General features: G+C 35.6%; 4 protein-coding genes across 4 annotated transcripts; 3 read left to right on the top strand and 1 right to left on the bottom strand.

Moving 5' to 3' along the window:
- The first annotated feature begins 208 nt into the window (after positions 1 to 208).
- Positions 209 to 2,495, top strand: LOC126654149 ((+)-neomenthol dehydrogenase-like). The gene is made up of 5 exons (XM_050348223.2): positions 209 to 485; positions 549 to 795; positions 1,085 to 1,153; positions 1,592 to 1,768; positions 1,881 to 2,495. Exons 1-5 carry the CDS (start codon positions 466 to 468, stop codon positions 2,256 to 2,258), a joined length of 891 nt encoding a protein of 296 aa, XP_050204180.1. The 5' UTR covers positions 209 to 465; the 3' UTR covers positions 2,259 to 2,495.
- A 106-nt stretch (positions 2,496 to 2,601) lies between these two features.
- Positions 2,602 to 4,611, top strand: LOC126654148 ((+)-neomenthol dehydrogenase-like). The gene is made up of 5 exons (XM_050348222.2): positions 2,602 to 2,723; positions 2,804 to 3,050; positions 3,356 to 3,424; positions 3,819 to 3,995; positions 4,074 to 4,611. The coding sequence occupies exons 1-5, from the start codon at positions 2,707 to 2,709 to the stop codon at positions 4,449 to 4,451; spliced, it is 888 nt and encodes a 295-aa protein (XP_050204179.1). The 5' UTR covers positions 2,602 to 2,706; the 3' UTR covers positions 4,452 to 4,611.
- A 1,034-nt stretch (positions 4,612 to 5,645) lies between these two features.
- On the top strand, positions 5,646 to 9,442 carry LOC126654151 (phosphomannomutase). Its single transcript, XM_050348225.2, has 12 exons — positions 5,646 to 5,754; positions 5,933 to 6,020; positions 6,532 to 6,576; positions 6,664 to 6,730; positions 6,810 to 6,886; positions 7,044 to 7,079; positions 7,314 to 7,369; positions 7,477 to 7,576; positions 7,703 to 7,798; positions 7,887 to 7,976; positions 8,738 to 8,789; positions 9,199 to 9,442. Exons 2-12 carry the CDS (start codon positions 5,949 to 5,951, stop codon positions 9,255 to 9,257), a joined length of 750 nt encoding a protein of 249 aa, XP_050204182.1. The 5' UTR covers positions 5,646 to 5,754; positions 5,933 to 5,948; the 3' UTR covers positions 9,258 to 9,442.
- Positions 9,443 to 9,588: 146 nt separating this feature from the next.
- Positions 9,589 to 12,073, bottom strand: LOC126654150 (uncharacterized). The gene has a single exon (XM_050348224.2). It carries the CDS (start codon positions 11,900 to 11,902, stop codon positions 11,090 to 11,092), a length of 813 nt encoding a protein of 270 aa, XP_050204181.1. The 5' UTR covers positions 11,903 to 12,073; the 3' UTR covers positions 9,589 to 11,089.
- Positions 12,074 to 12,465: the final 392 nt, after the last annotated feature.

Genomic DNA, 12,465 nt, shown 5'->3' with positions numbered 1-12,465 from the left:
ATGAAGTATTAAAATTTAAAAGACGTGGTTAAATCGTTATAAAGGTGAAAGGTTGTATATTTTTCTTCAAAAGGTGAAAGGTGCAAGGGACCTATCGGCTCCGGTGAGGATTTGTCTGAATGTGGATTATTTAAAGGTGCGGTTTCATGGACAAAAAAACTGTTCGTCGTTATTTGAACATTAGTGCTTAATTGCTGTGAATATCTGTCCTTTCTGTTGTAAATAACTTTGGTCCAAAATAATTAATGCCAATCGTCGCAGTGTTTATGCTATAATTATATCAGTGGTCCTCAATGTTTCTAGTAAATTCCGCCACTGCAATATCAATCAAAGCTGTAATCAGAGGAATAAATTTTTGAACCAACTGAAAAAATTTGATAACCTAATCAGAAATCATCACAAAGGAACAAAACGTCGCCGAATCAAACCATCAGAGATTTAACTAAGTCCTACATATTATCATCAATGGCAGAAGCAACCAAGAGGTGATTCTTTTCTTTTCAGAAGTTACATTTGGTGACAATTTAATTTAATTTAGTTTTTTTCAGGTATGCGGTGGTGACCGGAGGAAACAAAGGGATTGGATTTGGAATCTGTAAGCAGCTGGCTTCTAATGGAATTATTGTAATATTAACTGCTAGAGATGAAAAGAGAGGGCTTGAAGCTGTTCAGAAACTCAAAGACTCCGGTCTCTCTGATTACGTGGTGTTTCATCAGCTTGATGTTGCTGATCCTGATAGTATCTCTGTTTTGGCTGATTTCGTAAAAACGCAATTCCGAAAATTAGATATTCTGGTATGATTAACGCTAGTTGTTCTAAAAAAAATGTCATTTTTGATTGAATTTTGCATTCTTACTGCGAAATATACTCGCTACTATTTAGAGTTGACGCGGCACGTTGGTTTCAAGCTAGACATGAATATATTTGAAAATGTTTGAAAAATAATGGATCAAACTGATAAGATTTATATATATATAGAAAAATGAATTATAGTTGTTCGTAGATAAATTCATTTTACCTTGTTTATACTTATCTCTAGTTCTTCTATGCTTGAACGATGCAAAATCTTTGGTTTTTCTGCAGGTGAACAATGCAGGAATAGGTGGAGTTGAAGCAGATGCTGATGCTGTAAGAGCTTCTATATCAAGAAGTGTAAGTTTTAAATGAGCCTTTAAAAGATTCTTGAGACATTGAATCTAATTTTTTATGAAAAATGTAATTTTAATTATTAGTTTCGCTTTTGATAGTTTGTCGGTATAAACGAATAGAGGATAGTGGATCATTTCATTTACAGCATATATCAATAACTTCTCTGAGTAGGGTACGTAATGTGTCTTTAAGATCAAAATGTATTAGTAACTTTTCCGAGTAGGGTAATGTGTACTATATAGCGTATGTTTGGTTTAATTGTTCTCTTTGCTGTTACGAGCTGTTGGATGAAATTCACAGCTGACAGCAGCTTTCTTCAATAGCTCTATACTGGAATTTTTTATTTCAACCATTTGATTAGCTCTCAATCTCGTCCAATATCTACATCAACAGGGCAATTCAGAACTTTTACTTATGTTGTATAATTGCTTGTTGATTCAGGAAGGAGCACCCATTAACTGGCACGAATTACTAGTTCAAACTTGCAAATCAGCTGAAGAATGCATAAAAATAAACTATTATGGTGCCAAGAGAATGATTGAGGCACTTACGCCCCTGCTCCAATTATCTGATTCGCCAAGAATCGTTAACGTCTCGTCTTCTATGGGCAAGTTGAAGGTAAGTTACTGACTTCATCATGAGTTCAGAGTTCTGCTAAATGCATAAGAGATATATAGAAAGTGTATATTTTAAGCGAATGGGAGGCCATGTCATTCTTGTTTTCTTGCAGAATGTATCGAACGAATGGGCTAAAGAGGTGTTGAGTGATGCTGACAGCCTTTCGGAGGAGAGGATCGATGAGGTGTTGAGCAAGTTTCTAGAAGATTTTAAGGAGGGTTCACACGTAAGCAAAGGCTGGCCTGCAAATATGTCTGCCTATATACTATCAAAAGCAGCTATGAATGCCTATACACGTATCATCGCCAAGAAGTTTCCAACTTTCCATATCAACTGTGTCTGCCCTGGCTATGTCAAAACAGATGTTAACTTTAATACCGGAAAGTTATCAGTCGACGAAGGAGCTGAAAGTCCAGTGAGATTGGCACTATTGCCCAATGATGGTCCTTCTGGTTGCTTCTTTGATAGGAAGGAGGAGTCACCTTTTTGATCAGACAGGAATTAGATGCAACAAATTTTTATTTAAAGAAAATTTCAGTAAACTCTTCTAGTTAACATCTAGCGACATGAAAGCGTTGCCAGAAAAGTAGAAACCGTGAATTATTCAGCGACGCTTAATTTTTGTTTCTGTCATGTATAGTTACATTTTTGAAAAAGGACAAAAACAAAAGGAAAACTGTTCTATATTCATGACAAAATTGTCGTTAAAGCAAAACGTTCGTCGTTATTTGAATTGCTATGAAATCTGTCCTTTTTGTTAAAGGAGACGACAAAAAATACTTATATCCAAAATAATCTAATGCCAATCGTGTCACATTTTATGTTCACAATTCTGCTAGTGGTCATCAAAATCTCTAATTAATGTTTCTAGTATATTCCACCACTGCAATATTAATCAAAGCCTAAGAGATTTAACCAATTCCAACATATTATCATCAATGGAACCAACCAAGAGGTAACTTTTTTCTTTCAACGAAAAACAAAATTAATCCTTTTTCAGAAGTTATCTGACAATTTAATTTAATTTTATTTCAGGTATGCGGTGGTGACCGGAGGAAACAAAGGGATTGGATTTGGAATCTGTAAGCAGCTGGCTTCTAATGAAATTATTGTAATATTAACAGCTAGAGATGAAAAGAGAGGGCTTGAAGCTGTTCAGAAACTCAAAGACTCCGGTCTCTCTGATTACGTGGTGTTTCATCAGCTTGATGTTGCTGATCCTGATAGTATATCTGTTTTTGCTGATTTCGTGAAAATGCGATTCCGAAAGCTAGATATTCTGGTATGATTACAGCTTATTGTTCTAAAAAGAATTTGTCATTTTCGATGAATTTTGTGTTCTTACTGCACGTTAGCTTCAAACTAGACATGAATGAATATTTGTGACAATGCTCGAAAAAATAATTAATCAAACTGATAGGATTTCAACATCACGGTATGATTGATAAAATGAGCTATAGTTGTTGGTAGATAAATTCATTTTACCTTGTTAATACATTTCTTTAGTTTCTTAATTCCTTAATTCTTTAATTCTTACCTTTAGTTTTTAAAGCTTGAACGGTGCAAAATGTTCGGTTTTTTCTGTAGGTGAACAATGCAGGAATAGGTGGAATTGAAGCGGATGCTGATGCTTTAAGAGCTTCTATATCAAGAAGTGTAAGTTTTTAATGAAGCTTTTAAAGATTCTTGAGACATCAAATCTAATTTCTTATGGAAAATGTCATTTAATAAATTATTAGTTTTCCTTTTGATAATTTTTCGGTGTAATGTGTTTTTAAGATCAAAATATTTACTAACTTTTCCGATAATGTGTACTATATACGGTCTGTTTGGTTTAATTGTTGTTTTCGCTCTTGTGAGCTATTGAATGGAGTTCAACAGCTGACAACAGCTTTTCCACTAGCTCTATCTTGGGATTTTTTATTTCAACCATTTGATCAGCTCTCAATCTCCTTCGGTATCTACACCAACAGGGCAATTCAGAACTTATATTGTATAATTTCTTGTTGGTTAAAGCTACCTTGTTGATGAGATTTTTTTGTTGATTCAGGAAGGAGCGCCCATTAACTGGCAAGAATTAGTAACTCAAACACACGAATCAGCTGAAGAATGCCTAAAAATAAACTATTATGGTGCCAAGAGAATGGTTGAGGCACTAATTCCCCTACTCCAATTATCGGATTCACCAAGGATTGTTAATGTTTCATCTTCTATGGGCAAGTTGAAGGTAAAATTGGCATTAAACATCGATATAAAACTTGTTCAACTTACCGACTTCGTTACATGAAGTCTTGTTTTATTGCAGAATGTACCGAACGAATGGGCTAAAGAGGTGTTGAGTGATGCTGACAGCCTTTCGGAGGAGAGGATCGATGAGGTGTTGAGCAAGTTTCTAGAAGATGTTAAGGAGGGTTCACCCGAAACCAAAGGCTGGCCTGCAATTATGTCTGCCTATAAACTCTCAAAAGCAGCTATGAATGCCTATACACGTATCATCGCCAAGAAGTTTCCAGCTTTCCGTATCAATTGTGTGTGCCCTGGCTATGTCAAAACAGATATTAACTTTGATTGCGGAAAGTTATCAGTCGAAGAAGGAGCTGAAAGTCCGGTGAGACTAGCATTATTGCCCGATGATGGTCCTTCCGGTTGCTTCTTTGATCGGAAGGAGGAGTCACCTTTTTGATTGGACATGAATCATATCTCCCCCTATATGAAAATATAGACAATAGCCATGTGTAGTTATGTAGCACAGAAACTTGTGGGGTCCTACATTTCTGTTTCCGTAAAAACTTATGAAACTTAAATAGTATGTTAATGTAAAAAAACCATTTTACAAGCTTAAATTTATGTTTCAGTATTTAGTTGTTTTCGTTTCCGAGCAATGTAGACATGTAACGAAGTTTCGATAATAGTCCACCATAGAGAAGTTGCTATAGGATGGGAAATTTCCTGCCTGATATAAGAGTACAGGCAGATCGGTCCTATGGCTAGTTCCTGAGACCGTCCAAAATTCATTCTTTCCTCTCTTACTTTTGACAGATTATTAGCTAAGGGGTAGCATATTTGCTGGATATGAAAAGAATATTCTTGCCACATCTGTATCTCTTAATTAAATCTAGGATGGGATCTCTAAATATATATTTAATCTAAAACATGTACATTTTGCATCTGGTCAAAACTTTGGTGCAATTTCGTCCCTTCCAAACCAAGTAAAGGAAAGATGCATGTTCACTAATTGGGTCTATGGTAATTTTTAGGCAAAATGAATTTTTATATCCACAATTTTAATCATGTATATATAATTTAAACATTCTGGTCCGCCAATTTTACGTGAGGGGATAAATATATCCATCAATTTAAACTTATTTTCAAACACATAATCCTCATTTTTAACCAAAATAACCCTTACTAAATTGAAATTAAAAATCTATAATATAAGATAATTATTTATGGAATCAAAAATTTATAAAAATAAATCTCAAAAATAAGTATAATTTAGAATTTGGATATATTTATTCTAATTCGCAAAATTAACACTTCAGATTGTTTAAATTATACTATTTTAAAGACAAATCAAACTTGATACTGTCAGAACGAGTTATAATATCTCAATCATTATATTTCCACAAATAATCAAACATCTTCTAAGGTACATGCACCATGATTTGAGAAATTTAAAATAACTTTTTCATAATGGAATGCAGGTATGAAAGCAATCAAGTTTAATGGAAAAAAAAATGATAACAACAACAAGAAAATAGGAAAGTGGACTAGAATGTCCCAAAAGTACAATTTTTCCTTAACTGGGCCAACCTTCCAAGTTCAAGTACCAATTGGTTTCTTTGTCCGTTCCTGAGCAGATCCAAAAACTTTTTCACGCTGAAGCTAACCCCTTCAACACTTTATTTAACTGAGAAGATTTGTTTTAGAAATCAGTGTCCGAAATTCCAGTTCCGAGTCAGTGGCGCTTGCTTTTTCTGCTACAGGTTCTACATTCTCTCATAGTTCTTAATTTAGATAATTTCTCCATTTTAATTTGAATGAGAAAAATAGCTGCTCTGGTTCTCGTACTTTGTTTAATTTCAAATTGTTGACTGTACTTTTATTAATTTTTCTTTACTGATAATTAGTACCTGAACATTTTTTTCAAAAACTTCATTGCAGGAAGTAAATCCATTTAATGGCTGCTGTAAGAACACCTGGTGTAATTGCTTTGTTTGATGTTGATGGAACTCTCACAGCTCCAAGAAAGGTGCCTAACTTTATTTTCTGTTTGCTTTCATTGGCCTAGTAATTTGTCGTATTTTTTTATTTTCGAATTCATCAAATTTCGTTAAATCGAATCTCAAACAGTTACATGTGTAAGAAATTCGGAAAAATTCGAAAACTAAACTCGATGCTGTGGTGTTATAATGCTTAGTAATTTGTGGTTTTTTTTTAATTCGTGATATTTTATTAAATCGAATCCGAAACAGTTACATTTGTAAGAAATTCGGAAAAAATCGAAAACTAAACTCGATGCTGTGGTGTTATAATGCTTAGTAATTTGTGGTGTTTTTTTTTTGAATTTGTGATATTTATTAAATCGAATCCGAAACAGTTACATTTGTAAGAAATTCGGAAAAATTCGAAAATTAAACTCGATGACCTGCAATGGAATAGACAATTTGATGGTGTTATAATGCTTAGTAATTTGTGGTGTTATAATGCTTTTTCTTTGGAATTTAGTTAACTTTTTTTAAAATTTTGAATTTAAATTCCAGGTAGTTACTCCTAAGATGTTAGAGTTCATGCAAGAACTTCGCAAGGTATGAGTCCATTTTAGCATAGATTTGATATTTTTATAAGGAATGAATTTGTCTGTGTGAATTGATAGTAGCTTTGTTCAAATGAAGGTTGTAACTGTTGGAGTAGTGGGCGGATCTGATTTTTCTAAGATATCTGAGCAGCTCGGCAGTACAGGTTAGCTGACTAACTCATTTGTATCTGCTTTTGGCATTTAGTAATTAGGGGCCGTTAATTGCAACTTTTGGCAGTGCAGTTGTTAATGACTATGATTATGTATTTTCTGAGAATGGGCTTGTCGCTCATAAAGATGGGAAACTTATTGGAACCCAGGTACGTCGCACAATCAAAATCTAATAGAACAATTGTGCAGAATTTAATCTTCTTTTATCTTTATATTTCTTGGCATGATATGTACATTGTGAATTTAGTGTTTTAGTTTAAATGGGTGCATGGTTGTCTAACGGGGGATGTACTTACTTTCTACCAGAGTTTGAAGACATTTATTGGAGAGGAAAAGCTCAAGGTAAGTGAATTCCCTTATCAAGCAACTTAAGTCATTTGACTTATTTCCCAAAGACAAGGGAAGATATAATTGTGATAAAAAGATTGATCTAACTGTGAAATACCAGAGGTCAATTAATTTTCAGTTATATCTTTTTTTAATGATAATTAATTAGTTGTTTCAATACACTGAGTATCTACTGGGAAAGAATTGCACTCATTATGTGATTTTGATGGTTTGTGAATGATTCTACAGGAATTTATAAATTTTACACTTCATTATATTGCTGACTTGGATATTCCAATTAAAAGGTGAGCCTACGTTCTGAAAACATATTTAAGTTATTTATCCTTTTTGCGTATCAAGCTGGTATAAGAAAGGATTGGATAAAGCTTTTCTGATCCAATAATTCATGTAGGGGAACATTCATAGAATTCCGGAGTGGGATGATAAATGTATCACCAATTGGCCGGAATTGCAGCCAAGAAGAAAGGGATGAGTATGAGAAGTATGACAAGGTCAGACAAGACACTAGTTTAGCTTTACTAACAGATTTTTTTACATTAGTTTCATGACCTGGAATCTGTGTCTGGCAGATGTATGTACTGTATATCTGCTAAAATATAATAATAAATTGATTTCAGGTCCATAACATACGTAAGAAGATGGTATCTGTGCTACGTGAAAAGTTTGCACACCTTAATCTGACATTCTCCATAGGCGGACAGATAAGCTTTGATGTAACTATTTAGTTTATGATTATCTTGAGCTGCTTACATAGAATACAAATTGGAAGACTGCAATCAAATTTACTTGTGTTTAAAACAGGTCTTTCCTCAAGGATGGGACAAGACGTACTGCTTGAGATATCTAGAAGAGTTTAATGAAATCCACTTTTTCGGTGACAAAACTTACGAGGTACTCTTATTTCCATCAGTCATCTTTTTTTTCTGTCTCGCCTTTTGTCTTCCATCAGTTGCTTGCTTATAACACTGCCATTGACGACCTCTTCATTTATTTGTAGTTTTTACTTGTGTGCATGTGATTTCTTGTAAATAAACATCATTTCATTAGCTGCTCATGTTATGTGGATTGCATTCTATCATTAATGTGAATTGTTTGTGTCGTTCATACTTGCATAAAGCCTCAAGATTATGAATTATTTCATGATATTTCTGGTTTTAGTATGGCTCGTATTAATGTCCTTTTTGATAACGGACTCATTGATGAAGTTAAACTAGCCAAAGTGTCGGGTTGAAGAAAGTTAATTTTTTATCTTTAAAATGTTAATGTGACTTTTGATTCACTGGAGTGGCAGCAACTGCTCTAAGTGTTGTTTGCGCCTAAAATTGTAGCGCAGCCAAGCTTGGATTACTTTTCAATAGGGCATTTCGAGTACACTGTACAGTGATTATGGTCTAACTAAGTAACCTGCTATAGAAGAGAAAATAGTCTAGTAAGCATAATTTGCTAGTCGTGTCTCTTAATATCTAGTTCTTGATTTAAAAATCCTTGCACAGAAAATGAACCCCTGTTCTTGAGTCAAACTCAGACTTAATCTCAGGACTTGTGGCTTTTAGTTATGCTGTAATCATTCTCAGATATTTTTGTGCCTGTATGTTTTGTGGTGTATACTAATTTTCATTGTTGAATAATCTTGCTACCATTTCTTTCATCAGGGAGGAAATGATTATGAAATTTATGCATCAGACCGAACAGCGGGTCACACAGGTTAGAAATGGATTAATATTCAATCTATCCATTGGTATTTAAAATATTACATGTAATCTTAATTTTGTTTTCCTACATAATCCGAAAGAGAAGCTAAAGGATTCATTTAGAAGTAAAGACAGTTGGAATAGATATAAATATAGTCTCAGTCTATGATGCACGAAAATCTCAAGGAAGCTTGCGTTTTCGTTTCCAAAACATTTCTGTCTGAACTCATAGGAAATGTTTTGGGTCGGTTTATATTTTGAAAAAAGTCGTTTTCCAGTATTCGTATCTGTTTACGTGCAACATAGTCACAGCAGGCATCTGGATTTTATGTAATTAGGAAGTATATGTGTTTCACTAAGCTTCTCACTGTTTTGATATGATATATATCAAATAATTCACCCCTTTCACTTGCCTTTTGCAGTCACCAGCCCGGACCATACGATGGAGGAATGTAAAAAAATATTCCTTACAAACCCCTGAGACTCATTTCTATTTTCCATTTTCATTTGTATTCTATTTGTATTTTATTTGTATTTTACTCGCAGTTTAAGAATAATTGACCATTAGAACTGTCTCTTGAAATTTGTATGAACGATGCAACATGATGAACACATTGAACAGAGATTCAATGTGATTTCCTATATGCAATTGAAAATTTATTTTGAGGTTTTTTCTTATTATTATAATTTTATGATTTTGAAGGTGATTTTATCATATTGCCACAGTTAGGATTGTAAATTAAATACGTCTCTTTTGCTATTTCGAGCAGTGATTTAAAAATCAAAGTTTTCTTTGAAATCAAGAATCAATATATTGAATATATATTAACTAAAATCCGAAACAGTTACATTTTACAAATCAAAATAGTCGTTAAACCAAACCCGGTAACCTATCAGAGAGCGGGCATCTTGCGCTAAAAAATATGCTGCCATATTTGCATATCATCTTACAAAAGAAAATTTTATAGCAAGCTGTTTTGCCAATATTAAGCAATCGTCCAAAATCAACTATCCGCTTTCCGACTTCGAATTCCTGAGATAGTTGATAACTGCAAGGGCATCCGACTCGATAATCAGCTTCGACCAACCTGCATGGAGCCAACTCAAAGCCTCTCTATTTGCTATAATTTCTGCAGTACGATGAGTGAACACACCCGGCAAACCAAACTCATCCCGAACGGCGAACAACACACCCTGCTCCTATGCTGCTGGTCTCCTGGAAAGTCGCTGCATCTGCATTAATCTAACCCAGCCATGACCAGGAGCAGTCCACGTGTTGGCACCATCACCGTCATTAACCAGTCCACGTAATGGCACCATCGCCATCATTAACCTGCTGGCCGCAAGAAACACCAGCTCTGGAATTCGCACACTGCCAAGCATGAAGACTGTACCCAGCCTCATTAACCTCCGCTGCTGCACTATTGCCATCATTCTCCCATACAGTATTGTTTTAATTCTTCCAGAGATGCCAACATAAAGCAGCGGCTAAAGCTCATCCTTCTCTTCCTAAATCCCCAAGCCACTTATAGCACCACACTTTAGGATAACATTCAAGCATCACAAAAGAACCCAGGTCTGCTGTCTCCCAGCAATCAAGAGCAAAATCACAGGTGGACAGAAGGTGACAAACTGATTTTAGATTCTTATTACACACTAGACAAGAGTTATTAATAAAAACCTTGGTTCAAGCCAAAGCATCCGCCATAGGAATGAAACCGGAGCAACTTCTCCAAATAAAATTCTTCATGTTCAACGGGACATCTAGCTGCCAAACCTTTTTCCACAGGTCAGAATCTACGCCAGTAACTTCTCTTCTCAAGGCCCTATAACACGACTTCACCGAGAACAACCCCTTTGCATCAAACTTCCAACACCAAGCATCTCTGGTATCCAGAAAACTCAGAGGAATGCTTACAATGCAAGTTCAAGCTGTCTCACTAAACAAATCAAGAAAAAGTTATAACACCCATATCCTATCTCCTAACATCAGGTTGAAAGAGTTGCCAAACTTTTGAATCAGCCAAATCTTCACCAACAGGGCTCTCCACCTGAGTCCCCCATCCATAATCCACAGGGCACTCCAAACATTAGTATCCAAGCCATTGCCTATCCGAACCCTCATACCTCGATTCATAATGAATATTATTATTTTTTTCTCAAATCATGTAATATAAAATCACAAATGGGATGTGCTCTAAAAACAACTTAAAAGACTTCAACAGTTCAACTCCAACTAAATGTGTACCGCATTAATAAGTAAAATGCAATAATTGGAAGATTAAAAGATTTCCAAGTAGAAAACCTGAAATCTTAGCTCTCATCATCACCCCAAGCATCCTCAATCATTTTTTGCCTCGTAGCTATACGATTCTTCCTGGCTTCTTCCTGAGTCTTCAGCTCACTAGAACCAAATCCTGTAGATGCCAACTTCAATCCCATTCCTTGTGCAATCAGCCTCTGGGCAGTTCTCGTCGATGTTGGTGGCCTTCGACGAGGAGGTTCCAAATCTTTAACCGGAATCAAACCCAAAACGACATCATCCTCATCAAGAATTCGAACCGTAAATGGGAACCGAACCCCCTTCCGAGCCTCAAGTGCAACAGACGGCGTCCCGAACACAGCAAGCGCCATTGTATCATTAACCCACCTAATGACAACTCCATAATCTGTGAAGCCCTGGAAAAACTTCTCAAGATCTATTGTTCTCATACTGGGCGGAAAATCAGCCAGAACAAGAACATGGCGCGTGCCGTATTTAGAATAGATTGACTCCGGGTTTTGTTGTGTACTCGTTCTTGATTCTTCCTCCTCCTCTGTCTCATCGGATAAAGACACGTCAGATTGGCGATCACTGTAGAGTTTGTCTTGTTTATATGAGAATGTTCCTCTTCCGCGACGCTTGGGGACTTGAACAGTAGCTTCTTCTTCCAGTGAGAGATTGGATACGGTGGGTAACTCTGGAGAGGAGATTAATTCAGTAGCTGCACAATCTGCTAAAGCTTCCCAATCATCATCTGATTCCTCCAGATGTTTATTCGTAGAAGACCCATCAGGAATTGAATCATTGCCGGATAAAGCAGCCGTATCTGACCCTGAAACCTTGCCTTTTTTCGCACCATCCATTACAAAAGGGGACGGAGATCAACGGCTTGCGATGGGCAGCTCTGAGTTTTGAGATGACCGTGTCGAGAAGAGAGATTAAACCGCTTGTGTTTCCGACTATAGCTAGATCTTCCACTGCGTCGCTCCAGTTTGGGTTAGGGTTTCCTTCTTCTTTCCAAAAATACAACTAACAATTGAATTGAAAATGTTTAAATACACCCTTCAACTATTGACCAAATAATATTTTTATCCCTAATATTTTACAACTCAGCCCTTCAATTTATAAAAGTAGGGCAAATAACCCCTTAGCGTTAATAGCAAGTTAAACATTAGGACAGACAGATTTATTACTACTTAATAAGGAGTTAGACATTAGGACATAGTAGCGAGTTAGACACTAGGGACATCAAGATTCTAGTCATCATAATCAGCTCAAAGTGTCGATATATTTAGAAATCGCGAAATTTCTATTGCTATTCACGAACAACTAGCCGATCTCCATACACACCTCTCAATCTCAATAACTGTATTCTTATAGTTGGTAGATTTATACATATTAGTTGAATTCTATTACTCATTGTTTT

Source organism: Mercurialis annua, linkage group LG6, assembly GCF_937616625.2.
Source record: "Mercurialis annua linkage group LG6, ddMerAnnu1.2, whole genome shotgun sequence".
Taxonomy (NCBI): domain Eukaryota; kingdom Viridiplantae; phylum Streptophyta; class Magnoliopsida; order Malpighiales; family Euphorbiaceae; genus Mercurialis; species Mercurialis annua.
This window is presented reverse-complemented; position numbering and strand designations above follow the sequence as displayed.